This window comes from Phyllostomus hastatus, unplaced genomic scaffold (assembly GCF_019186645.2).
Source record: "Phyllostomus hastatus isolate PE091 unplaced genomic scaffold, TTU_PhHast_1.1 phas_scaffold_78, whole genome shotgun sequence".
In the NCBI taxonomy this organism is placed as follows: domain Eukaryota; kingdom Metazoa; phylum Chordata; class Mammalia; order Chiroptera; family Phyllostomidae; genus Phyllostomus; species Phyllostomus hastatus.
In genome coordinates this window covers 73065235-73091087 of record NW_025334041.1, presented here as the reverse complement: position 1 = coordinate 73091087, position 25853 = coordinate 73065235, and the positions used below count along the sequence as shown (strand labels likewise).

The window sequence follows — 25853 nt, the reverse complement described above, 5'->3', positions numbered from 1 at the left end:
CAATTTTTTAAATCACTGTCTACAAAGCACCTAGCCTGATGCTTTGATAAAATGATTTCAAGCAACTAAAAATACATACATATATAACATAACAGTAATTTTAAACTGTGGGATACAAAACTGTTTACCAACTGGTTCTAATTTGGGAGAAAATTAACGTGCATAGAAAAAAAATGTGCCGGCTGGTGTAGCCCAGTGGATTGAGTGCCAGCCACAAACCAAAGTCACTGGTTAGATTCCCAGTCTGGGCACATGCCTAGATTGCAGGCGAGGCCCCCAGTGTGGGGCAGGCAAGAGGCAACCACACATTGACGTTTCTCTCCCTCTCTTTCTCCCTCCCTTCCCTCTCTAAAGTTAAATAAATAAAATCTTTTTTAAAAAACAACAAAAAAGAATGTTATTACCTAATCAAAAATGTTAAATGTTTGCAAGGCAGAAAACACACTAAAACATTGAAACTGACTATCCCAGAAGAGTGTGGCAAGGATTTTGTTGTACATGTTCGCTAGTTTTTCTACAGTGAACATGAATTACTTTTATGACCCCAAAAAGGACATGCTCTTTAGGAAAGACCTTTGGCAACTTCGAGGGCAGTTTGCTGGAGTTGGGAGAGAGGGGAGCCGCGATGCGAAGGCTCCCGCTACAAAGGTGACCAAATAGAGTCTGTTGCGTGGGAGAGAGCGGAACACAGCATATGTGTGTGCTGCGGAGGAAAGAACCACGAGAAAGGGAGAAACACGGGAAACGCTGGCAGAGGATGGGGCGAAGAGGCACCGGCCCCCTGCGACGTCACTCCCGTGGGACCGTCCACTGGCCGGGGGACCGGAAGCAGGGTGGGAAAAAAGGAAACGGGGATTGGCGGTCTGTTGCGGGTGCTACTAAGCAAGGAAATCAGAATCGGGTGAATGGACCCTCCACAAGAGACCGTAAGACGCCCGCACTGAGAACCTCTGCCACAGCTGGAAAAAAAACAGTGGAACTACACACCACCCCACCTCTCCCATAACCCCTTCCCTCATCCGGGAGGTGCTGTGGAAGACAGGCGCAGGAAGGGGCGGGGCCGTGAGTACCCAATCCTTGCGCGATCTCGCGAGAGCAAGCAGAGCAGGGAAGCGCAGGCTGCAGGATGCGGTTCCTGGTTGTGTTGGTCGTACTGAGCGTCACAGCGGCGGGTAAGACACCCCCCCCCCCCCAAAAAAGAAGTCCCACTCTCGCCCGGGACACATCACCCTCATCATGCCTGGTCTCCATCTGTGCTTGCTTCTTCTCTGCCCGACCCATCCTTCCCCTCGCCTTCACCTTCACCACCAACGTTTGCCAGTTGCCCCAGTCCCTTCTAGCTCTGAGGATTCCTTTTTCCCGACCTGCTTTGCTTCAGGGCCAACTGGTTTCTCTTTTTCAGGAGCCGCGCTGCCCATTTCTCGTCCATCAACCGATGAAAAACTGCTTCTCAATCGGGAGAAGGGAAAGACTGCAGAAAGTGTCCCCAGCCAGCCCTACCCGAGTTATCAGTCTAAGAAGGAGAAACCCGCTCCCTCTCCCTCTCCCTCTCCCGCAGAGCTGCCTAAGGAAAACGACAATGTTGAGATGACCACACCACACCTGTCCACCAGGGACAGTTCTGACAAGTCAGAGAAAGAGCCCCAGCCCAAGAAAAATACTTCTGACAAGTCTGATCAGGAGCACAAGCCCACGAAGGACCCTTCTGACAAGTCGGATCAGGAGCACAAGCCCACGAAGGACCCTTCTGACAAGTCGGATCAGGAGCACCACCAGCCCCGGGAAGACACTTCTGACAAGTCAGAGACAGAGCACAAGCCCACGAAGGACCCTTCTGACAAGTCGGATCAGGAGCACAAGCCCACGAAGGACCCTTCTGACAAATCGGATCAGGAGCAGCAGGACACGAAAGACACTTCTGACAAGTCAGAGAAAGAGCACCATCCCCCAAAAAATACTTCTGACAAGTCTAATCAGGAGCACAAGCCCACGAAAGACACTTCTGACAAGTCGGAGAAAGAGCACCAGCCCACAAAAGACGCTTCTGACAAGTCGGATCAGGAGCACCAGCCCACAAAAGATAGTTCTGAGCCTGGAGGGGGTTCTCCACCCAAAGGAGAGAAAGAAATTGGCCCTGCCTCTGGAGAGAACCATGAAGGGACACTTTTGGATTCCACAAATAGGAAGAAGGATGACCTTTATAAGGACAATCTTGGAAGTGCCAGTGCAGAGAGCAGCCACTTCTTTGCTTATTTGGTGACAGCAGCCATTCTTGTCGCTGTCCTCTATATTGCCTATCACAACAAGCGGAAGGTAAGTCAACAGTCACCTTAAGAGGAATGGGATATCCTCTCCCCTGAAAGCTTGGAGTATGCGCTAGTATTCATCATTTATCTGCCTGTGAGCACTGGGGATTTCAAGACATTTCAGTTTTGTTTTGTTTTCAGATCCTGCTAGGCTCTACTCTTGTTTTATAAATTATTTTCATGTCTGTTTCCTCTGAATGTCCTCTGCTGCCGCATTAGGTGCTAAGTGAGGACATTACTACCAGTTTGACCTGAATTGGGGTCTCCTCCTATAATCTTGAACTTAGATCCTTCACAGCCTCAGAGGACCTGAGTAACTGACAATTTGTAACTAGAGCATTTATTTTCCTGTTTCCACTCTCAAAACAGTGCACCATTTCTGAGTTTTCAGTCTTCCACCTGCAGTGGCAGAAGGAAGTTACACTGTTTTTGACTTCCACAGCAGAGAGCCCAGGGGTTATCTTCTACAGTCATTTGAATTTCTGATTAGAAGAAAGACCAGAAAGTGTATGGATATACGCATCTTTTACTTCTTATTTTTTAAGTATTTTATTGGTTTATTTTTAGAGATGAAGGGAGGAAGAAAAAGAGGGAGAGAAATATCAATTTGTGGTTGCCTCTTGCACACCCCTTCCTGGGGACCTGGCCTGCAACCCAGGCCTGTGCCCTGGTTGGGAATCAAACCAGCAAACCTTTGGTTCACAGGCCAGTGTTCGGCCACTGAGCCACACCAGCCAGGGCTCATCTTTTACTTGTTTATCAGGGTTTGGTGTGCGCTAATATCTGTGTCACTTAGCAATCACTCCAGTGACAAAATGATTGCATTCTTTATTAAGCTCTTAAGAATTAAGTACATAGTTTCTGTAGCCTGGTCAAAACTGGAGAGCTCAATCATGACAGCCATAAGGCCTATGGCTATAAGGAATGAGGGAAGACATTTAGTTAAAATGGTGCACTCTTTGTTCTACATCCAGCATCATGGAGAGTGACCTTAGGCATACAATGAGAGTGGTATGGTTAAGATGAGGCAAAGTGTGGGCTGAAAGTGTGCATTAGCAGAAAAGAAAAAGAATTGCTTATGATTTTTTTGAAAGATTTCATTTTTAAAGGAGAAGGGTGGGAGAAAGAGGTGGAGAGAAACATCAGAGAAACATTGGTGGGTTGCCTCTCACACATGCCCCAGTAGGACACCAGACCCTCAACCCAGGCCTGTGCCCTGACCGGGAATCAAACTAGCAACCTTTTACTTTGTGGGATGATGCTCTGCCAACTAAGCCATGCCAGTCAGGGCTGCTTATGATTTTGCAAAAGGAAAAAAATGTCTTATCTTGGTGCTCTCCAAGGAAGAGGTGGCAGATCTTTGATTGAATACTCTTGAGTAAATCAACAGATTCCCACAAGCTAGAGCACAGAACAGCCTTCCTCCCTCTGTTCTTTTCTATTTAGCAGTATACTAAAGCAGATTCTAATAGAACTAAGCCCTGTCCTCCTTAAAATTGTTATAATTTAAACAGGCTTCTTTATGGGTGTACTGCTCTTTTTACTGTCAGGGTTATTAACAAATACACTACCAGGTGAGTACCTCTGATTTCAGAGACTGAAATATGTCATTATAGAATCACTTGTTAATGATACTCTTTTTTTTCTTTCCCCAGATTATTGCTTTTGTCCTGGAAGGAAAAAAATCCAAACTTACTCGGCGGCCAAAGGCCAGTGACTATCAGCGTTTGGATCAGAAGGTAAGGAAGGAAGACCCAGGTCCATGGGAAGGCTCTGCAGCCGGGCCCAGCAGTGGGCTTGCATTTGGCACAGAAACAGCAACTGGTTCTGGGGGTGCTGGTACCCTTGCCCCTGCCCTTTTCAGACCACAAAGTAGAGACATCAAATGTGCGTGTCTATAGGGTTAGAGCTAAAAGACCTTTAATTACTTCACAACAGGTCCCTCCTTTGACAGAGGAGGAAACTCAGGTCCAGAAATCATTTTTCCCCCTTAAATTCTCACCTTAAATATGTGGCAAAATCAAGGCCTGATGGCAACTCCCTGGGCTCCCATCCTGTATTTTTCGTCCTGTCAGCACTTCACAAATTTTCTTAAGCATTGTGATAGAAAGCAGCCTGATGCACTATCTGTGGGGTAGAGCCCATGCTCCTGCATTTCCAGGAGGTTCCCAGATGGCGTAAATGCTGCTGGTACCACACATTAGGGAGCAAAGCACTAGACTACACTCCCTGAAAATAAAGGAATCCAGAAACATAGGCCTCCAGCTTTCCAGACCAGCCCTGCTAAGCGCTGTTGACTAGATTTCCTGAGTGCAGCCAACCCATGCCCCTGCCAGAAAGCAAAGACCTCCTTCCACCCTTCAGCAGCGGGAGCCGAGGAAGGTTCTCCTCAAAGGCAGTTGTCGAAGCACAGTGTACTCCCACTGCCTCACTGCTGGCAGGCACCTTTCTGTTCCCCTTCTCTGTAGCAACAACAAGGGCATTGGTGAAGAGTTGTTGGTGGCCCAACTGCAAGTTGTTCCCAGACTTCCTACAGGGAACACAGTTCACACATACAGCTTGTACCAGCTGTAGAATAAGCTACTTGGCTCAGTAGCTGACTGGCCCAGTAGGTCACCTTCATCGTGTAGCCCTGGCCAAGTACCTTTCCAGATAGTTGCCTTTAAGGATTGTCACCCCCCTTGATTTATACATTTTTTCTGATTTTAAAAAAGGCACATATAAACAATTCAAAACAACATAGAATGGTACAAAGCAGCAGCCAAGATTCTCAAATTTCCTCCACCAAATGTATATTTTCTAGTGTATGTTTTATTTATGTATATTTAGTATATATTTTTATCAAACCTACTTGTAAAATAATTTTAGGTGTTTTTATTTTATCAATGGCTGTTTTTATGGTGGAGGGTCTTAATTCTGGGTTTTCTTTTTGAGCTTCAACTCCTTTAAAATCTTTTTCCCCCTAAAAAATCATGGCAGTAAGGTATATTCCTCTGGAAGAAGAAGAACGTTATCAGTGCATTGTGTTATTTTCGTTTCAGATGTGATTTTTCTGTTTTCGAGAACCTCGTCCTCCCTGCTGATTTGTTTCTAAATCAAGAGAAATGAAGAGCAAAGTACTGTGAACTAAGGGACACCCCCGAGAGTTTGGTGGCAATCCAGGCTGGCAGAGGCGGGGGTTTGGGTTGGGGCATTGCTTTGGGTTTTGCACCTGCACTTTGGTGACCTTGTCCTCCCGTGCTCCCATTATCTGCGCTGGCGCCTTCCACCTTTGCCCCCCTGAGTGGGAGTGGGAGTGAGCGTGTGGGAACCCAGCTTTGACCAAAGGGAGATCCCAGCCCCAGGCAGGCTAATACTGCCGACTGTCCTCCCTGGGGCCTTGGCTCTGCAGTAAAGTTATCCCTTGAAAATAGCATTGCACTGGCCACTATTTATGTTTGCAGGCCTAGGAGAAAACTCAGGAGGCTGAGGTACTTTTCTACCTGGGCCTCTTATTTTGAGGGGGGATGTGCCCTGAAAGATAAATAATGTGAATGTTGCCGGGCAAAGGGCTACATTGAACACAATTTTTTTCAAAGGCTTCAGCAGCAAACCAAAACAGCTTTAAAAAAGCGTTTTACTGCCTGCTACCCGCAAGTTCAACCTGTCTAGTTTAAGTTCTTCACATGTTTATGATATTGTCATATGACTTAGGACAAAGTGAATCAGCTTCCATTTGGTTGTACTGAACATAAAACTGAACTTCCCCAAGTTCTGGGAGTAAAGCTAAAGCTGTACAGCCACTGTTCTCGTCGCAGATTTTTAAAATATACTTACGATTATTGAAACACCCTTCTTTCTTACAATCATAGCAGGAAACTTTTAGAATAGGGTAAGTTCATGCTTTGTACAAGAGCACATGCAGAAGGGTTTTGGTTTGGGTTTTGGTCTGCATTGTTTTCAGAGGTCTTTTATGAAATAGGTTCCCCACAAACACTATTTTGCCTGTCTTGCCTAAAAGAAAATAGACATATTTAGGAACTAACTGTACTCTTTCTTTTACCTTAATCTAATTAATGGTCTTCCCAACTGATACAGAATGCTAAGGGTAGTTAAAATTCTGTCCCATGGGGGGAGTTATGAAAATTTAAGAAATTTAGAGTTCCCCCAGGATCACTGAGGGTAGTGTCTTGGATCAAGCTGTTCAGAGTCTTATGTAAATCTCCTCTAGCTGTGCTACCCTATTACAGAGAGCTGGGAAAAAAGTTGTTACTGCAGAGGAAAAACCGAAAACAACCTCAGGAAACAGAATGTGGGAAGTGAGGGGAATTCTGTGCTGCCGAAGACAGTCTACGGAAGGGACCATCGTGTTTGTCACGTTAGCTTCCACCTCGCTTAAAACAGTTCCTGGCTGTGAGTTGAGCTTTTCACCCAGTGCAGGTGGAGATCGAGGATGAGTGAGTGCTCTACTTATGCCCCAGTCTTATGTTGGAAACCTTTCTTGCAGTCAGAGGAATCTTCTAGCAGGCTCCCCTAGCACTCCTTAAGACCATGGTTATTTTATTCCCTGTTCTGTCCGTCCCTGCCTTTCCTCCTCCTCGCCAATGTTTTCTATTCCTCCCTCTCTAGCACTTTTCCTCCGACCTTCATGCACGCACAGACACCCTCTGCCCCACCCCCTGCAACCATCCATCTTATTCAGTCTGCTGTTCGACTTCTCTAGGAAGTAGTGCTTCCCTTACTTTGCCATTTATTCTCTTCATAATTTTTACAAACTCACTTTGGTCCCTGCCTTTCTACTGTTTTTCTCTAGGTTCAGATCCAGACATATTGTCAAAACTTAGTCTTGACCTTGACAGAATTGGACACTATTGACCATCCAAACAAATTACCCTCTTGTGGTTGCTCTGACATACTGCCCTTATGTCATGAGCTCCTTGGCCTCACCCTGTGCTGATGGGAGAAAGCCCCTCAAAGGCAGTTCTCTGTATTCCTTTGTCTTCTCAGAAATTCATTCATTCTCCATCCTCTGAGTGGCTACAGAATCTTTGTCCTTGCCTAGTTCCCAGAGGAACCAGTCCTGTCATGTGCTGGATATTCCAGCATGGTTGTCCTGTCGTCACTGAAACGGAATTCCCTTCTACCCATTCAACTGCCTCCCTCAACTGCCCGATTCTTTTATCCTCTCAACTCCAAACTACAGACTATTACCATTTTTATCACTTCACAAAAATCTTATCCATTTAAAAAAAAATTCTAGCTACAATCTTTCCATTTTCCCTGCTTCCTTGTCCCATACCCATTTCACCTCTTTCCTGGATTTTTTTTTTTTCAGGAGCTACCTTAATTGGTTCTCCTGTCCATCTTTTCTTACGAACATAAAGAGGCCAGGTTGATCTTTCTGAAATACTTGCCTGGATCTGAAGCTTCTGTTTGTGTCCCTCATGGCTTAGAGACCCGAGGTTATAGGCTCTGCAGGATTCAGGACTCTGCACACGGGCACTCGTTTGCCCGTCTTTCTCTGCATTCTGGCCAGGCCAAAGGCCCCTTGTGTTGGGTGTCTGTCCAGGCCTGCATGCTTTTTGTTCTTGCATTCCCTGGTTTCCCACAGTTATTCTGTGGTTAGGTTGCCCTCCCTTCTCTTTTTTTCCTCTTACCTCCCCAGACTTTGTTTTCCTTGGGGCCCAGCTCAGCTTTTCCCATGCACCTCCCTAACTTCCCCAACCTTGGGATTGGCTCTTCTTATTCTCCTGTAACAGCTCTTAATATTATGTCAGTCACAAATTTTGAAACTTCAGCAAAACAGGGCAGTCAGTATTTGATGTCTCCAGTCTCCCCAAGAAAACCAAGCTACCTGAGTGTCCTGGGCACCGTCTGCACTTTGGCCTAGCATGGTGACGTCTCTCAGGTACTTCAGTTCAGTTTCTTCTCCTCCCAAAGGAAATGTTTTCTCTGCTCGGGACCTCTGGATGTGACTTAACTGAGGTCTCACCCGGCTCTTTCTGGTTATTGGTTGCTGTCCTTGACTGATGGACTTTGCTCAGTGAGGAGCAGAAAGGAAGGTTGTTTCAGGAACCGAGGGTTGGTTTTGCTGTGGAATCTGCACACTCCACTTTTTGAGCCTCTGAGAAGTATTTCTTATGGTGAAAGAGTACAATAGAATTTAAGTTTCATTTAGAAATTGCACTGAAGTAAATCTCTCACACCAAAGGAAAACTTGTTTTCTGGGTAGTTTTTGTTTTTTGAAGCATGTTTTTCTAGAGATTGTGTGTGGATGAGGGTGAGCTGGCTGAGGTATCTCTTTAAGCCCGCGGAGTGGGGGGTGCGTACGGGAGTCCAAGAGAGGGACCCCTCTCTAGACAGTTTTAGGCTTCCCTTCCTGCCCCCAGCTTTTGGTTGAAGGGTGGTTTCTGTCAGGAGGAATCTAATCTAAGCTCCAGTCATGGATGGGACTGGAGGAACTTGTTCCTCTGCAGGATTACTGAGTAGAATTGTGCAGACTCCATTCCTGGACTCTCCAGGAGCAGAATACCTGTCACATCAGAAGGCTAAGACAAGTTGGAAAGACCAATTAGTTTTTTTATACACTTTCACATTTCTTTTCCCATCATGGCTTGCAATGAAATATTTGGTAGTAGAATTATAAACCTCTAAAATTACCCTGATGGTGATTCTCATTTTGTTCTCCAATTCATGTTGATTAAATCAGAGAAAACATAAAAGGAAGCCTGCCTCTTGTTTGTACAGGGTGAGTTGGTACACAATGCCGCATGTGTGTGGAAGGACGCGCGCTTTGCACATGCTGAGTCTTTGCACATGCTGAACCGTTTGGACAGGGAGGAGTGTTATATACCAGACCTGGTAGCTCTGCTAGCTGTTTTCTGAAAACTCTTGCTAGGGAATTGTTTAGTATGACCTTGCTTAAGGATCCTGGGAAGAGATTTTCAGGTTTAATTGAACTGTATATCCAGAGCAAAGACTGATTCTTAAGTTAGAAACTCCTCTGTGAAAGGGTTGACTCTGAGCTGTATAGTTTCAAGCTGCCAACAAAGCCAGCCTCTCCGCACTGATATATATATATATATAAGATATGATAGATATTCCTTTAATTCAGAAAGCTACCATGTTAAATGATTGTTGACATTGTTTCCCTGCTTTTTTGTTTACCTAATTAGTAGATTGCCACTGTTTTGCAGTGTTTTATATTTTCAGCTTTTGTAATTTAACTGTAATTTTTTAAAGCTTGTTTGGTCTAATGAGTATTTTTCAGTACCTAATGTTTTACTGAGCTTCTATGAATGCTACTTGATGTAATTTTGTATTATTGCACAGAAACTGAAATAAACTTCAGATACTAAAGCCATGGATCATTTTATTTTTACCCTTTAGTCTTCATTCACCTTCTCATCCAACGTCCAATAAACTGGAAATGCCATTCTGGGCTTTGTATATATACATCCTGTAGCTTTCCCTGCTGTGCTGGTGACCGATTTCCAACCCCACTTGTCCTCTGCACCAGGCAGCCCGTTCTAGGTCTAGGAGGCAGCTAGCTGGGCCCTTAGTCATTCTTCATTATTCATTCAGTTACCTCTTGGAACTTGCCTCTGCTGTACTGTTGGCCTGGAATGCTCTTACAGCCTGCTTCAGCCCCGTGAAGTCACCCTTCCAGTCCTCTGCCCTACTAGTATCACCCTTTGCTCTCTATCTTTGGAAGATAAGGCTTGAGGCTCCATGAGGGTGTGTCTTGGTGCTGGCACATTGAGAACCCAGGGTCACCCTAATTACAAGGACAACAAACTTAGGGCCTTGGCTGCATACGAATTGGATATTATCTTGTAACACATACCTTGCTAAGTAATACATCTTGTCATTACCTCCAGCCCCCACTACCACATTGAACCTATCACAGGTCACCCTCTGAAAGAGCCACTGGAACCCACCAAAAATAGGATCTGGAGTCCTCTGAACCCATGAAACTTTGACCAAAACCTCACTAGGCACCTTTTTCTTTACCAGTGTAGACTGCGGCACAGACTGCAAGTGGATGAGGAAAAGCCTCGAGACGGCTGGTCTAGCATTTTCAGGGGTTCTAGCCCCCTGACCAGAGAATATTCAGTTTAATTGCTGAGTTAGGAGGGATGGGTGTGGGGTGCTGAGCACTGCTTAATGAGATATTAAGGCTATCCAAATCAGTAGGCTCCTGGGGCCTTTTATTAGGGCTGGCATGTTACAAAAGGTGTGAAAGATCATCCCTGCCCCAGCCAGAAGAGCTTCATTTGAAGAACTGTGATCTGTGCTAGCCCTATGCGTCGGATCTCCATTCAGAAATCAAAAACAAATGAGAGTGCTTTATCTAAGCAGAAACGAATGCTGAAAGACATTATAGCTAAGTCAGCGGCCGTGCCACAGCACTGGCCAAATTCCTCCGACTCATCCCTGACTGGACTAATTGTTCTTCTTTTGTGCCTGGATCCTTGAACCAAGCTTCTTGAGGTCTAGGTACAAGTTCCGCTTCAGGATGGCACCACTGCACAGAAGGGCCCCTTGCAGGGCCCCCATCAACCCACAGGTGAAGATATCCTGGCCTAGGAGACAAGAGGAGAGACCCATGAGCAGCCCCCCAAGTAGGGGGGAGGGTAAGGGCTCTCGTGTTCATCCCTCAGTGCTGGGCCACCCTGAGACAGCTTCAGATCAGGCCCAGGATCCATGGCCTGCAGAGGCAGCCCAGGGCGGGTGTAGGATGCTGCGGGGGCAGAAGGGCCCAAAGATCCAGACAGAGGACTGTGGATGATAGGGAGGCCTTGGGTCTCAGCTCTTGACAAGATGAGGCAGTCAGTGTACCTGTCAGGTAGAGGTTGGGGATGGGGCTTTGGGCCCTGATGGAGACTATTCCATGAGGATGCAGGCGGCTCAGGTCGTGGTCAGCCCCGTAAGTGGCACCCTGGAAAGCAGCCAGATAGAACTGATTGGTCAGCGGTGATCCTCCAGTCACACTGTCCACCTAAGAGACAAAAAAGGCAGCCACAGGGTGGGAGTGAGACCTTGTCAGATCCTCATGTCTTCCTCTTCTGCTCTCCTTGAATGAGCTGACAGCCTGCACGGGTTCCCTGCCTTCCCCGGAGCTCAGTTATCTCAGGGTTTCACTTCCCTGCCCTGAAGAAAAGGGAGAAATGGCACCAAGAGTTCCCACAACCATATGGTCTACCTACCTTTCCCTCCAGCTGTGGGAACAGCTTCATGACAACTGACAGAGAGGCTTCAACAAAGGTGGTTTTCAGGGTCTCATAGTCGCTGCTCCGCTTTCCTTTTGGCTCCTCCCACCACTCCTCAAACCACTCGTAGGAGGTGGGCACCAGCACAATCATCGTGGACCGGTCTTGGGGTGCAAAGCCAGGGTTATTGCTGCCTGGCCCCTTCCTACCCCACCCTCTCCCCCGGGACCTCAAGCCCCACCTGGAAATCGGTCCTCCCAAGTCGGGTCCTTAGCTGACGGGGAACCAATGAAGAGAAGAGGCATGTGTGCTGCCGCCTTTTCCCTGGGCATGGAGAGGTAGCGCTCCATCCTGAGGGTGAGAGGGGTGTGGCTGCCAGCCCACGGCCTTGGTCCTCACTGCCACCAGCACCACCCCAAGGACAGTTCATCACCAGGGACGCCCCTTTGCCCCCAGGGACGAGGCTGAGGCACGGCCTAGGTGTGGAAAAAGCCCTTCCTGGGGTAAATTCTTGCCCACTTCCTCCCATTCCATCTCCTGCTGCTGACTCCCCAGTGTCCAGGGAGGAAGCGGGCGTCCATGGGCTGTGGGCCCATGCTGACACTCTCGCTCCCCCCCGCCCACACACACAAGCCTTACGCTTTGTCCATGTCTGTGTCAAAATAAACATAGTAGTTGGTAGACTGCAGCCCCAAGTCCTTCTTGGTGCCTCGTAGGCAGATGAAGACAGACACCATGCCCAAGCCTGGCCGTACCATCTCCAGCTGCTGCTTCACACCTGCCAAAGACAGCTGGTGAGGGCCGTGCGCACTGCGGCCCGAGAGGGCCACCTGCCCCGGACAGCCTGCTGCAGCCGCTCACTGCACCTGCAGCCTAGCCTCAGTTGCCAGCCTAGTGCTTGGGCTGTTTTTATCATGTTATTTCAACTGTAACTGTTGAAATAACAATTAATTGGCAGGGCCTGTCTCCTCCCTCTCAAGGACATAGCGCCAGACTGACTCTTCCACCACCACCCACTGCTCTAGCACCTTAGAAGCCAATGGTGCACAGCCTCCCTAAGCCAGCCCACAGTGCCTGCAGGACAGTCTCAGACTAACTGCCGCCTACCTTCCCCTTATGTCTGAAGTTAGGAGTGATGACTGGGCTCCACGCTATAGAGACCACACATTGAACAGTAGTTTGTTGTAAGCCTGAATTCCAGTATGAACTTTGATACAAGCCATCTAATAAATGAATATACACAATTTATAATGTGCAGTGCAGTCAATACAAGGCTTCGAAACAGTAAGCAATACAAAGGAACAAATTCGAACAACATTCCTGGCACGTGGCATTTCAGGGTTCAGCGGCGGTGGAGGGGAGAACAGCACTATGGAGGGAGGCAACGGCCATCTGCTGTCCCCCAGGACCGAAGCAGCTGGGCTTCCCCACCTCTCAATAAATCACCCCAGACAGGTTTTCCAGAAATTGCTCTTACAATTCTTATCCTTTGTCCCCATTCCCATTCCCAGCCCCAGCCCCAACACCTGCTTGAAGGGTAACACTGGCAGCTCTGCTTAATTCATTTTGCAACTATTTGTCGAGGACAAAATGTGCTGAACCCTCTGCAGGCCCTGGGGGTGCTGTAAGGAGTCAGACATGCTGCCTGTCTACTGAAAAAGACTTTCCTGAAATAAGCTGGACAGCCTCATAGAGGCTGCAAAGAACTGAGTGCTCCAGGTGGCGTAACCATAGAATCTACTGAAAACAGGCCACTTTTAAGAGCAAAAGGGAGGACTATCATAATTACAGTAAGACAATTGGCATAAGATGCCCCACCGTGATGGGGGAAGGGGAATGTGGGCTTCCGCAGCTGCGGTCAGGAGCAATGGACCACCCTGGGGCCACAGGAGCACCTTACCGCCCGGTCCCAGCGTCCGGGGGTAATCACACTTCTGGCACTCCCTCTCCGGTGGGGTTGGGTGGGCACAGAGAGAACCAGCGGCCCAGAAGTGAAAGCCCCTAGGCTTTCTGAAGCCCCTTAGAACAGCAACTACCTCTACCCAGCCCCTTTGCCCTTTCCCCAGCTAGAAGAAAGAGGTCCAGGAACCACATACCTGGCAGAAAAATATAACCTAGGGTCCTGAAGAAGGCACAGTTACACCAACCCTTTCTTCTCCACACCAGTCTTTGCTTCCCTTACTACTGTGATGAGACCAGGCTTCCCCACTCAAAAATGTCCTCTCCGAACCACCCCCAGTCACCACCCCAAGGCTCAGCAGCGAGGTTTAAGAAAGGCACGCTCATTCACAAAGGTTCCCTCTGCCTGACCATCCCACCTCCACCCACAACCCCCACCTGGCTCCACCTGTCCGACAGGCCAGCAGATACCTGGTTCCCATCTCTGACATAGGAAGAGAACTATGAAAACGTCTACCCCCAACAGCTAGAAACAAAGGAGTCCCACCACTGGGATCTCTGAATTAAGCATCATCTCTGTCACTGCCTGAAATATTCTCAAACTGGGATTTATCTGGGGCAGCATCCAGCTCCCCAACCAAGGAGGCAATTGGTCCTTCAGCCAGGTGGAGGCTGGCACCATTAGCCTGTTTTCAGGGCTGAGCTACCTATGCACAATGAGAGCTACTATACAGTGAGAAAAGGCAAGCTGGGAAGGTAACATGGCTACCTGGAGAGAAGACAGACCTGGGTGGGACCCCAGGACCTCTTAGAGGACAGCGTCAGGGATCAGAGATGCTGGGAGAGAGGGAGGGAGGATGTACCAAAGGCAAAATCTGGTGGTCAGTCCACCCAGCCCTACCCCATTGCCCTGCACCGGCAGTCTCAACCTCAGCCCACTCAGCTCACCCAGTCTGAGGGAGGAGGCCTTCGCCGGCAGCAGATGCTGGCTGAGGCCCAGCCAAGTAAGGCAAGGGAATGAGAAGGCTGGTTTTCAGTAGAACATATACCTTGGAGCCAAGTACAACTGCCACCCACCCTCTCCCCCACAAGGAACCCAGGGCCTCACTTTTCTGCTGAACCCACTCTGCTGACCACCTCTCCAGCTCCTCAAACAGTAGCCACCACCCCCATTTCGGGGGTGGAGAGCCCCCGCCACTGCTCTCTGGGCTGCTCCTCTGTGCCCTTCCATCTCGACCGCATCGAGCTGCTCCCGTCTCCACCTGCAGCCCCAGCCAGAGGCCTTTAGCTACGCCCCTCTCGTACCCTCCTGGGTCACTGGCCCCTCCAGGCCAGCAGCCTCCTTCCCGCAGGTCACTCCAGTAACTTGTAGTGACACGATATCCTAAAGTCCATTTCAAAACAGTTACCTCTCACCTAACTTTGGCTGAGCCACTTGGTTCCTCACATGCTGACGGGCTTCCCTGCGCCTTTTAGTGAGGTCCTGTCTCTGGAAGCTTCTCAGACGAGAGGGGGCCAAGAGCATTCTCATCTCAGCTTTGCCACCTGCGGTTAGGTGGCCTTGAGAAGTTCTTTCCCCTACATGGCCTCAGTTTCCCCAGCCATAAACATCAGGATGATGACGGCTCCTTCCCAGGTAGCTATAAAGGTCAAACGCAATGACCCACCCAGGGCCAATCGTGACTGTGCCCACCTGTTCCTGCTCCTCCACGAAGCCAGACTCTTCTTTTCACACATGGCTTTTCAGAAGAGATGACTACACTGAGGTTTTTTTCTACCTGGCACCCAGATTTCGGGCCCAGGTTTCAAGGAACAGAAGCTAAAAGGGTATGTTGCAGCCACAGCCCCAGTGAGGAGCTGGCTCTGAAAGAGGCAGAAAAATATACCCTTGCTTCCCAAATAAGGCACCCAACAATTATGCCAAGCCTTCTTCCTCCACGGCAGCCTTAGCTTCCCTTACTGGTAATGTCAGACCAATCTTTCCCACTCAAAATAAGTGAGGAATTAGGGAAGGAAGCAGAATTTATATGACAAACTTAGTGAAAACCCAAGAAATGTTCCTTTTGGACTCTGCCCACCACCATTAACCATTAGAGAGATGATCTGAGATCTAGAAAAACTGGAAATGGGAAACTCAGAATGGAAACTGAGGAGAGGAGTGGGCAGAGTGGTTGAGATTACAAGGGGGAGGGAGCAAATATGCCAAGAATGCAAAGATAAGTAAGGACCACAGGCTCTCCGGGGTGATGTGATACAAAGAAGTTGTTCCCAACCCCCACACAGAGGCCTTGCTGGTGCAAGTCAGAGATCAGCGTGTTCATCTTTTCTACTAAAGGGCAGTCAAAGTGCAGCCACCACCCAGGGAAAAGCATCAGCCAGGCAACGCTGGGAACTTGGGAGAGAGCCAGGCAGCCTAGGCTTACCTGGCAGGCAGCAGGGCGTTCTCTGGCAATAAGTACTTGTAGGTATTGAACAGTCCTGCATCAGAGATCACGATGGGGCAATAGATGTTCACCAGCTCTTGACCCTTCTTCACACTGACACCTGCAGGCACAAGAACTTGACTGAGGTTCCATGCACTCCAGGAGAGAGAGGAAGGCTCATGTCCCAAACAGGTCTCTGCAAGACTACGCTTCATTTTCTCAGACCTGAGCGTCCAGCCTACCCGGGGCCAGATGGGCATGCCCCAGGCAAAACTGTAAAATAAGCAGAACATACTCAAGCACTCTGTGTCCCCCATTACTCCGTGCTCACCGTCCCTAGCTTTCTCCCCACCCGGCACGGGCTCCCTTTTCTTTAGCTAAACCCAGCACCCTTCACTCCGACTCCTTGTATCAGCCTCCCACCTCGTGGGCCCTGCTGCATGTCCACCTCACTCCTAGTCGCTCCCTGAACTATTAGGTACAACCTGCTGATAGTCAACATTTTTTACTTATAAAAACAGCAGTTTCCAATGATTAAAAAAAAAAAAAGCAGTTTCTAATGGTTCAACCTAGTTTTTTCAGGTGCTTAACATATTCAGCTCTTTCATACCTCCGTGCCTTTGCACATTCTGTTCCCCTTGCCTGGAATAACCTCCCCCAACCTCTGGCTAGCTTCTTCTGACCCTTTATGGCCTGGCTTGAGCACCTCTGCCTTCACTCCAAGGCCCTCCCTGTGCCCCCATCCTAGCATCCCCATTCACCTGCAGTTTTAGCACATTACTTCTGTACGGCACTTAAACTGGGTCACAGTGATTTTCCCTATGAGACTGGAAACTTCCTGAGTTAGAGATTAGGACTTGTCTTTTTATTTTCATCTTTTATCACCTAGCACATGAAAAATACAAATACATATATTCTAAACCAAATTTAATTAAACTGATAGACCCACCTTGCTTCATGGACCCCTTTGGCTGGAAGGAGAACTTATTCGTGAAGATGAGAGAAAATCTCACACTGCCGACAGCCACCTCTTTCTCACCACCGGCAAGAAAGAGGTGGCTCTCTTCTCTCTACCACTCTCTTCTACAAATGTGTTCTCAGAGATCACTAATGGCTTTTCCTCCCTTGATTTTTTTGGTGCACTGGGCCACCGACTCACCACCTCCCCCTTAAAAGGTTCCTCTGCTAAATTCACAGTCATACCAGCCCTATTTTCTTCAGGCCTCTCTCTGTCCCCTTCCCTGATGCTTCTTAAGCACCCACAAGTCATGGATGGCCTGCTCCATTTCCCAGAGTCCTTCATAAAGTTCTCCCACAGTGGGATTTTGACCCTCTGTGCAGATAACAGCGAAGACCCAAGCCAGCACAAGATTCTAGGCCCCACTCTGCCATTTACAGGTTGAGGGCAGGGTATTCTGCTGGCCTCCACACTGCCCTAGGGAGTGCCCAGATTATGTATTCGTTCCATAATCACTCAACAACACTGCATTTACTGAGTGACTATTATGTGCTAAAATCTATAGACAAAGATTAAAAGGACACAGTCCCTACACACAATGAGACCATAGATTACTGGATAACTATTCTTATCTACTGAATACGTAATTAAGTACTGTTCTCTGCAAACCATGAAATCCTTTACCCTCCCAGCGTCCTCTGTCCCTTCAGACTAACTGCTTTCGCGGAGCCCTGCTCTGGGACAGGTTCCAGCCTTTAACCCCTGTGAGGAAGTCAGTTCTGCTACACCTTCTGCCTTCAGTGCTTCTTTTTCCCTGCAGCCCAGGTCTCTCCCACCCAGCCCAGGGCCCAGGAAGCGCAATGCAGGACTCTCACCACAGGCTTTCCCGGCTGAGTCCAGCAACACACTCTGCACAGAGGCCCTCGTCAGGACAGCGCCACCGGCCCGCTGAATCACAGGGATGGTGTGAAAGGCGATTTCACTAGAACCCCCTCGAGGGTAAAAGGCCCCTTTAATGTAGTGGTCAACCAGCAGAGCATGCATGGCAAAGGTGGTGTGGCTGGGGGTCACACCTACGGAAGGAAAGAGGGAAGTGATGAGGCAAATGTGGGCAGCAGCACCACTCAGAAAGGGGCGTGATTCCTGTCAGAAAACATGCCCTGGCTGGTATGACTCAGTGGATTGAGCACAGGCCTACAAACCAGAGGGTCACCAGTTCAGTTCCCAGTCGGGGCATGTGCCTGGGTTGCGGGCATGTCCCTGGTAGGGGTGCACGAGAGGCGGCCACACATTGGGGTTTCTCTGCCTCTCTTTCTCCCTCCCTTCCCCTTTCTCTAAAGGTGAATAAATAAAATCTTAAAGAAAAAAGAAAACACACAGCATGAGTCCCGGGGTTCAAATGATCCCCATGGATTGGGGCAGCTGGAGGGCCAGTTTCCATGCAAATATGGGGTACCTTACAGATCTTGGGGCCAGTGGGACTGGCCCCACAGTGGGACTGTCTTCCCTGCAAACTGCCATGTTGCCGAGACCAAGGAGGCCAGTGCTGGTTGAAAAGGAAAATCATCCAGTGTGTGGATGCAGGAATTTTTACCAGGGAGTGAAGCAGGTAGGGGGGAAGACTCCTCACCCCTAAGGGTTTATACCACATTTCAGTTAGCCATGCACATTCAGGACGCAAGACTAAGAGCCAGAAGGGCACACCTCCTCCTCCAGGAGCTGCCCAAGGCCCAAGGCCAGCACCTACCATATGTGGGGAAGATGTAGCTGAGCACTGCCTGGAGCTCCTGGGAGGCGGGCAGCTGCCGCAGGACCTCAGCCAGGCTCTGGGTGGATGCGCGAAGGAATGGAGAGAAACGGGTGAGCAGCCCACACTTGTTGAGGAACTGAGCCACAGGCAATGGGAGGATCTTCACCAAGACAGCATGAACGGCTCCTCTGGCTACCAGCTGAGGAAGAAAATGAGGAGGGAGGCACAGGTCTCATTTCTAGAACTGCCAGGACAGAACCACCATTCCAATCGCCTGCACCAGCAGAGGGCCTGGCAACACTCACCCCTGCCTGAACTCGGGCTCAATTTGGATTTTTAAGAATCTGTACTCTGAATTCTTCCAATTCTACACTCAGATGAGCCTTTTGCTTTTCAGTTTCCTGCCCAAATTCTATTTGAACAACCCCAATCTGGTCTCAGATGAAGTAAAAAAGGGTAATAATCGGACCATATGAAAGCCATCCTGGTCAGGGAAGAGAGCATGGTACTCCGCAGAGGCCAGAGTGACAGCGGCAGCTGCCAAGCCCAGGCTCCAGGGGCGCAGAGGCCGGCCCAGGTGGGGACCGAGAGCAGGACAGGCAGGACTGTTCCTCCCCTCCTGCCTCGCCCACCAGCCACTCCACCAAGGAAGAAGGTCAGCCTTGTCAGGAATAAACAAGGGGATCCTTCACATGTCCATGTTACCTTAACCAGCTTTATATACTTGTCAATGGCAGCTTCTTCCTGGGGAAACTTCTCCTTGAGACCCTGAACGTAGGCTTTCTCCCCACTGTACATGGGGAAATCCTTTCGGCCACTGGGCCCGTCTAGTACCATGATGTCAAAGGGAGAGGACAAGGCAACCCAGTCCAACTGCCCCTCAGTGATCTGGTCCAAAATAAAACGGCCAAAGCTGCCTTCCTCCATCCTCCCGATGTAATGGATTCCTGTGTTGGGGGGGACAGACAAACAAGGTATCTTAGGATGAGGGGACTGAGCCCTGCAGAGGTGGACAGAGAAGCAAGGTGAGAGACGTAGTGGTGTCTGGCTGAATCCACGCCCAGAGGAGGTGTCCGCCCTTGCTGTGGGGAGGAGTTAGGGCATAAACCACCGGTTCCCTGCCCATTTCAGCTCCCAGTGGGCATGCTACCAGACAAGGAAAGAGGTGCCCAGAGAGAATACAGGGCCTCCAGAACAACAGAAATGCCCTGCACCATCCCACAACAGCTGCTCCAAGCCTCCTAAAGACAGAGCTGTGCTCCCAACCCTTTTCCACATAAACCTTACCTGTGTCAAATTCAAGGCCATCCTTTCCAAAGGTGTGACAACAGCCTCCTGCCTTGGTATGTTGTTCCAGCACCAGAACTCGCTTGCCAGCTTTGGCCAGAATTGCAGCTGCAGCCAGACCCCCAAAGCCACTGCCAATGACCACCACATCCAGCTTCTCTGGCACGTGGCTGACTGAGAAAGCTGCAACAGAGAGGACAGATGGAGGGCAGGCTCTTCAGGCAGGGGCAGTGGAAGAGCAAAGATATGGAAACTAAAGAAGACTTCTCTAGCTTATACAATGCTAGAAAAGTCTAGAGCAGTTCTGCACAGAGCTTCTTATGAAAACATCACAAATGTTTTACCTGGGAAATGCTCAGGACCAGCCAGGCAGATTAAACAAAGTGATTTGGTTTGAACTGAACAGATTTAACCGAAGTTGCTATGTACACGGGGACTTTTCCTACTTTCAAAGATATCAGTGAACTATTACAGGAATAAAAGCAGAAAGCTATAGGCTGAGAACCCTGAGTGCCGACACGGAGAACGAGGGAAGGAAGAAAACAAGGAGTCGGGGGACAGGAGCACTGTGTGGCGGAGCAAGCTGCTGGCTCACAGGACTGTCCATTCACAATACAGTTATCTTTGGAAAATGTGGGGTCTGAAAGCTCAGTGGGGCAGCCTGATCGTATGTTGATGGTCCTTTAAGATCCAGATGCAGAGGCTCGGGCAGGACCAAGCTGTTCGGAGGCTGCTACTCTGAGAAATCACGGCACCACTCCCTGACACTGGGGAAGTCTGGAGGCAGGGCTGAGGGGCAGCACCTGAACAGGACACCCTGGGCAGCGGGGGTGCCGTATGGGCACTTCCAACACCAGCTCTGTTCTTTAAAGATCACTTCCCAAGATTGAGATTCAGAACTTCTCAAGATGCAAGAGAATGTGGTAAACTTTTAACTTTTCAGATGTTTTTTAGAAAGGCCTATTGTTACAAATACATTTCATTTCAAAACCCAGAGCATGTGGAAGTGTAGAATATAAATACCTGAAACAAAAGGCTCATAATACAATGCTTACCAGAACTATGTATGGTACACTCTGATATTTTCTATTTCACTGCATTTGAAAATGCTAGTTGCAACCCACTAACTTGATTTCAAGTCCCATTAACAGATCACGATTTGGTCTGAAAGAGTTAAACTAGTCATCCAGTTTTTAGACCAGCCCGGGTAAGTGGAATGACTTGCTACTGGTGACGCAGTAAATTAGTGACAGAGTCCAAGCTAAAACTCTGCCCTCAGAAGTTCAGACTAATAGTCCTTCCACTTAGAACAGTGTTGTCCCCAACTGTGAGGCAAAACGTGACACACAAAAGTCTAAAATTGTCCAGTGAGAGGGACCTTCGAGATCAAACAGGGGATCCAATTTAAAAAAACAGCAGAAATCTTTCTTTCAAACTTAGGAGGAACCCCAAAATATATTTTAAACTTGACAGCAAAGGTACTCTGACGGGAGAGTGGTTTCTGAGCCTCTCCCAAAGTTTCAAAACCAGGGTTCAACCATATGAGCTGGGTCCAGGCATAATCCGTCGAATCACTTAGTGGGCAAAATGAAATTTCCTGTACAGGTTGAAAGAGATTTCTATGCAGCTCCCCGACACCCCTGGGTGCATATGGAAAGGTTAGTGAAAAAGTTAAGGTCCTAGAGCTAAATAAGGGAAAGGTTTCGTCTTGTCTCTCACTTCTTGTTAATTTAGCCATGTTACCAAACTCAAGGCGTTCAACACTTGGGGTGCTCTGTTCAAGAATGAGACATGGTACCCTGGCTGGTGTGGCTCAGTGGATTGAGTGGCAGCCGACAAAAGGTCCCTGGTTTGATTCTCAGGCACTAGACAGGGCACATGCCTGGGTTACAGGCCAGGTTCCCAGTAGGAGGCGAGCAAGAGGCAACCACACATTGATGTTTTTCTCCCTCTTTCTCTCTCCCTCCCTTCTCCTTTCTCTAAAAATAAATTAATAAAAATATTTTTTGGGGGGGAGAATGAGGCATAGTTGTCACAAGGTAGTTTAAAGGAGACATATCTTGTGACAAGCACATCTCCTTGAATAGAGCACCCCAAGTGGTGAACCCCTTGAGTTCAGTAACCAATTTGGCAATTCCAGCTGAAACTCTCCTAAAAGGACTCCCTGTGCAGCAGTCAGCAGCAGCAACTCATCCAGGGCTTACTGGCCGGCATCTCCACTGGACAGAGGATCTGTTCTATGGGAGACTCCCAGAACTGCTGTCTGGCCTGCCTCCGCAGTGAGGAGGAGCGGCCACCTAACCCTGTTTCCTGGAGTACTTCAGAAGGGAGGCGGGTAGGTCAGTCCCTGTGGTCACTTTAATCAGTGTTTCTATGCATGTTTTGGGTATAGGGTTGTCGGAAAGGTAGTTTCAGTTCTGGCGTGCACTTGGTTTCTGGTTGGTCGGGCAGGAACTGTCTCTGGAAGGCAGGATTCAGGGCCTAACCTCCGTCTAACACTTGGGGGCTGAGGAATGCCTGCCAGGCAATGTAAGACATCCTTGGATTATGATCTCTGGTGTGGTTGTCTGGCATTCTTTGTGCCTTTGCCTCCTAGGGTTTCAACATTTACGAACCACATAGGCGCCGCTCTCCCTCTGCAACCCCAACCTTGCTTCCTTTAATCCAGGGGGTGCACTTTCTGAAGCACCTGCAGCTAGGGTGGTGCTCATGATGGGAAATGGGAATAGCACCCCAGCAGTTTCCTGAGCAGCAGCGAGGTTCCCATCAGACGGGCCACACCACCTTCACTGAGAAGGCTCAGGGTTCCCAGTGGAGGTGATCTGGGACAAGCAAGACTGATCAGCAAGGGTTTCACTGTGGGACTCCGCTAGGCTACGGCTAACGAGGCAAAGACATATGCTTGGGGTCACATGGGAAGAATTGCTGGTTTTATCTATGAGCTATCTGAATAAGACTCCCATTGGGGATCTTCCTCTGAAGGATAAGGGGGAAAAAATTACATGCCACATCTCTTCAAAGAGTCTCACTGCTACAGAGAGATGTTCTGTAAGCAGATGTGATTTCAGAAATTTTACCAAAGGTATGGTAACAGGCCAAGTACCATCGGAGTATTGAAAAACTACATTTTTTAAAATGTAATTTGAGTCAGCTTTATTGGACTTGCAAAACAAAGCAGGGATGGGCTTCCTAGCCACATGGAAACGACACAGGGAAATGAACTGCTTTTTTAGTAAGATGTAATTTTTTTTTTCTTTTATCGATTCTAGAGAGAGAGGGAAAGGGAGGGAGAAAGACAGGGAGAGAAACGTCAATAGATTTCGTCTTGCATGTGTCCTGACTGGGGACTGAACCCACAACCCAGGTGTGTGCCCTAACAGGGAATCAAACCTGCGACCTTTCAGTTTCCAGGGTGGTGCCCAACCAAGCAACACCAGGCAGGGCATTTTTTTTAAGTAAACTTTTACAGTGGTCTTAAAAATCAATCTACTAATTCCCTGTCCACTCATCTGCAAGGATGAGATCACTGACTCCAGGAAGGTGCACTCATGCATTATCTCATGTCAGAGCCCAATCAAGCAGACTCTCGAGACCTCAGCTTCTTTTCTGAGCAGCTCCTCCTCTCTCCTCCAAAGCTGTGGTGTGGAACAGGTTGAGGTGAGAGAGTTTGCTCTCTGTATCCACTAGATGCTTCTAAGCTGTGTCTCCTTCTTGGGGAGTGGCCCCACTCAGCCAGGGCACCGGCCCCTATGGCTTTGGGAGTCTGCTGACTGGCAATGGGATGAGCTGACCAGGACAGTTGCTCTGCTGTGGAAGCAGCAGGTGGAGCAGCCCAGTGTTTTGTCACAGCCAGATGCAGTCATGGATGTTTAGGAACAGAACACTGCACTGCTCAGGCGTGTGCTGGAAGGGAGACAGGTGCAGGGAGGCCACACCACACTGAACCTCTTTTAGCAGAGTGGGTCTGAATGTGAACCAAACCATTAAACAAGGCATCCTGGGCCTGTCCTCTGCCTTTCACAATTCCACATGCCTGGAACATGCAGGATAAGCCCTGCAAAGGCCTTTTCAGCCCATGTTCTCTAGAAGTCCCGAAGCTAGAGGGTTGAGAGGCACTGCGACCTGTAAATGTAGTAGGAGGTGACTCTGCCAGTGTGAGCCTCTACAACCAAAAGAAGTAGTGAGGTAGGGTTTTGGATAGGAGTCCCCTGAGTCCTTCACTTGCTGAAAATAAAACTTTCGACACAACCAGGTCTCATCCTTGAATAGCAGCGAACCCCTTGAGCTGGGTAATAGCCACCGTCACATTAAATGACAAGGCCTGAGTCTTCTTGTATCTCAGCTACCAACATGCCATCCAGACTGAGGAAGACCCAGAAACTTCAGGGTCACATGAGCCATGACCACTGGCACCATCTGCCACATTGGCAAGTACAGAAAGCACCTGGGAGGCCCAGGTAATGCTGGTAGTTTGCATCATCACAGGATCAACTTCGACAACTTTCATATCACTTTGAACTTTCCCAGGTCACTTTGGGAAAGTTGGTAAGAGGCATGACCACTTAAAGAGGAACCAGAGCTTCTGCCCCACTGTCAAGCTTGATAGACTGTGGACCTTGGTCAGCGAGCAGACATGGGTCAACACTGCCAAAAACAAGACTGGAGCTGCTCCCATCATTGATGTGGTGCCATGGGGCTATACAAAGTTCTGGGGAGGGAAAGCTCCCAAAGGAGCCTGTCGTTGTGAAGGGCAAATTCTTCAGCAGAGGAGCTGAAGAGAAGATTAAGAGTATTGGTGGGGCCTGTGTGCTAGTAGCTTGAAGCCATGCATTGGGAGTTCATTAAATTCTCACAAATGGCACTGGCTGGTGTGGCTCAGTGGACTGAGAGGTGACCTGAGTTTTGGTTCGCCGGTTCGATTCCCAGTCAGGGCACATGCCTGGGTTGTAGAACAGGTCCCCAGTAGGGGGTGCACAAGAGGCAAACACACATTAATGTTTCTCTCCCTCCCTTTCTCCCCCTCTCTCTCTCTCTTCCCCTCAGTCTAAAAATAAATAAATAAAATCCTAAAAATAAAATCCAAAAAAATATTCTCACAAATGAAAAATAAACAAATGAATGAATGGATGAATGACAGGGTCTGGACTTGACTTTGCTTGGCTCTGCGAAGACCCTGGCAAACAGAGGACGGTGCCCATGTCCATAGGTCCACAGTTCTCCAGCTTGCCCAAGCAAAGACGGAACTAAACCCGGGCGCCTCCGCGTGCCTCAAGCCCTCCCAGAGCTTTACATTCTGAGAAACTGAGGCCCGGATCAGGCAGCAGCTTGCCTGGCCAGAAAGAAACTGCAAAGCAGCGGAGCTTCAGACCCCAAAGTTTCTTTCGCTGACCTTGTTTTAGGACCTTCTTCCGGGACTCCTTGTCCGTCACCAGGGGCGCGGGTGGTCGTTTGACGTCCTCGGAGAAAGGATTCGGGGAGCTGCTTGAGAACAGCCCCAGGTAAACTTTGCGGAGGACGGCCAGCAGCAGCACGGCCAGCAGCACCAGTGTAAGCCACATGACGCCTGTCCGAAGACTGGGATCACGCTGATGGCGCCCAGCTTTGTGGCGGTGGTTCCACCCTGTTTGTTAGTCCCGCCCTGCCGGGAGGCGGAGGCAGCTTTTCCCGTTTTGCAATCCCGGAATTTTTGGCCAGATGCCCGAACTCCAGAGCAGGTTGACCCTTCCAACTCTCCGTACTTCCGTGGCAACAACAGCGTCTCCGCGGGCCCGCTGGGCTTCGGCAGTAGGGGCCGCCGGGGAAACCAGTGCGCATGCGCGACAGGAGCCTGGCGAAGGGGCAAGTTCGCGGTGGTAAAGCTCCTTGAACGACTGGGACGTCTCGGGCGAGCCCCGGGGACCTTAAGGAGGGGGAAATGTGGGATGCAAATGATGGCCCTTGGGCAGGGCGAGGCTGAAAGTTGCAGGACTCAGAGAGGAACCCGACGGGAAGGCTGGAGACCTGGGTCCGCACTCGGCTGTGGACTCGCTGAGAGACCCG

At 49.1% G+C, this 25853-nt stretch overlaps 2 protein-coding genes and 1 pseudogene across 2 annotated transcripts; 2 read left to right on the top strand and 1 right to left on the bottom strand.

Annotated features, from left to right (window-relative positions):
• Positions 1-860: 860 nt before the first annotated feature.
• On the top strand, positions 861-9644 carry TGOLN2 (trans-golgi network protein 2). The gene is made up of 4 exons (XM_045827557.1): positions 861-1172; positions 1403-2313; positions 3962-4045; positions 5348-9644. Exons 1-4 carry the CDS (start codon positions 1127-1129, stop codon positions 5351-5353), a joined length of 1047 nt encoding a protein of 348 aa, XP_045683513.1. The 5' UTR covers positions 861-1126; the 3' UTR covers positions 5354-9644.
• On the bottom strand, positions 9632-25850 carry RETSAT (retinol saturase). Its single transcript, XM_045827553.1, is given in 12 exon segments — positions 9632-10870; positions 11127-11286; positions 11495-11661; positions 11739-11848; positions 12137-12275; positions 15820-15829; positions 15831-15940; positions 17653-17850; positions 18525-18726; positions 19233-19474; positions 19815-19997; positions 25204-25850. Coding segments are annotated over 12 exon segments (1830 nt in total). The 5' UTR covers positions 25373-25850; the 3' UTR covers positions 9632-10730.
• On the top strand, positions 24165-24635 carry LOC123811443 (annotated as a pseudogene).
• Positions 25851-25853: the final 3 nt, after the last annotated feature.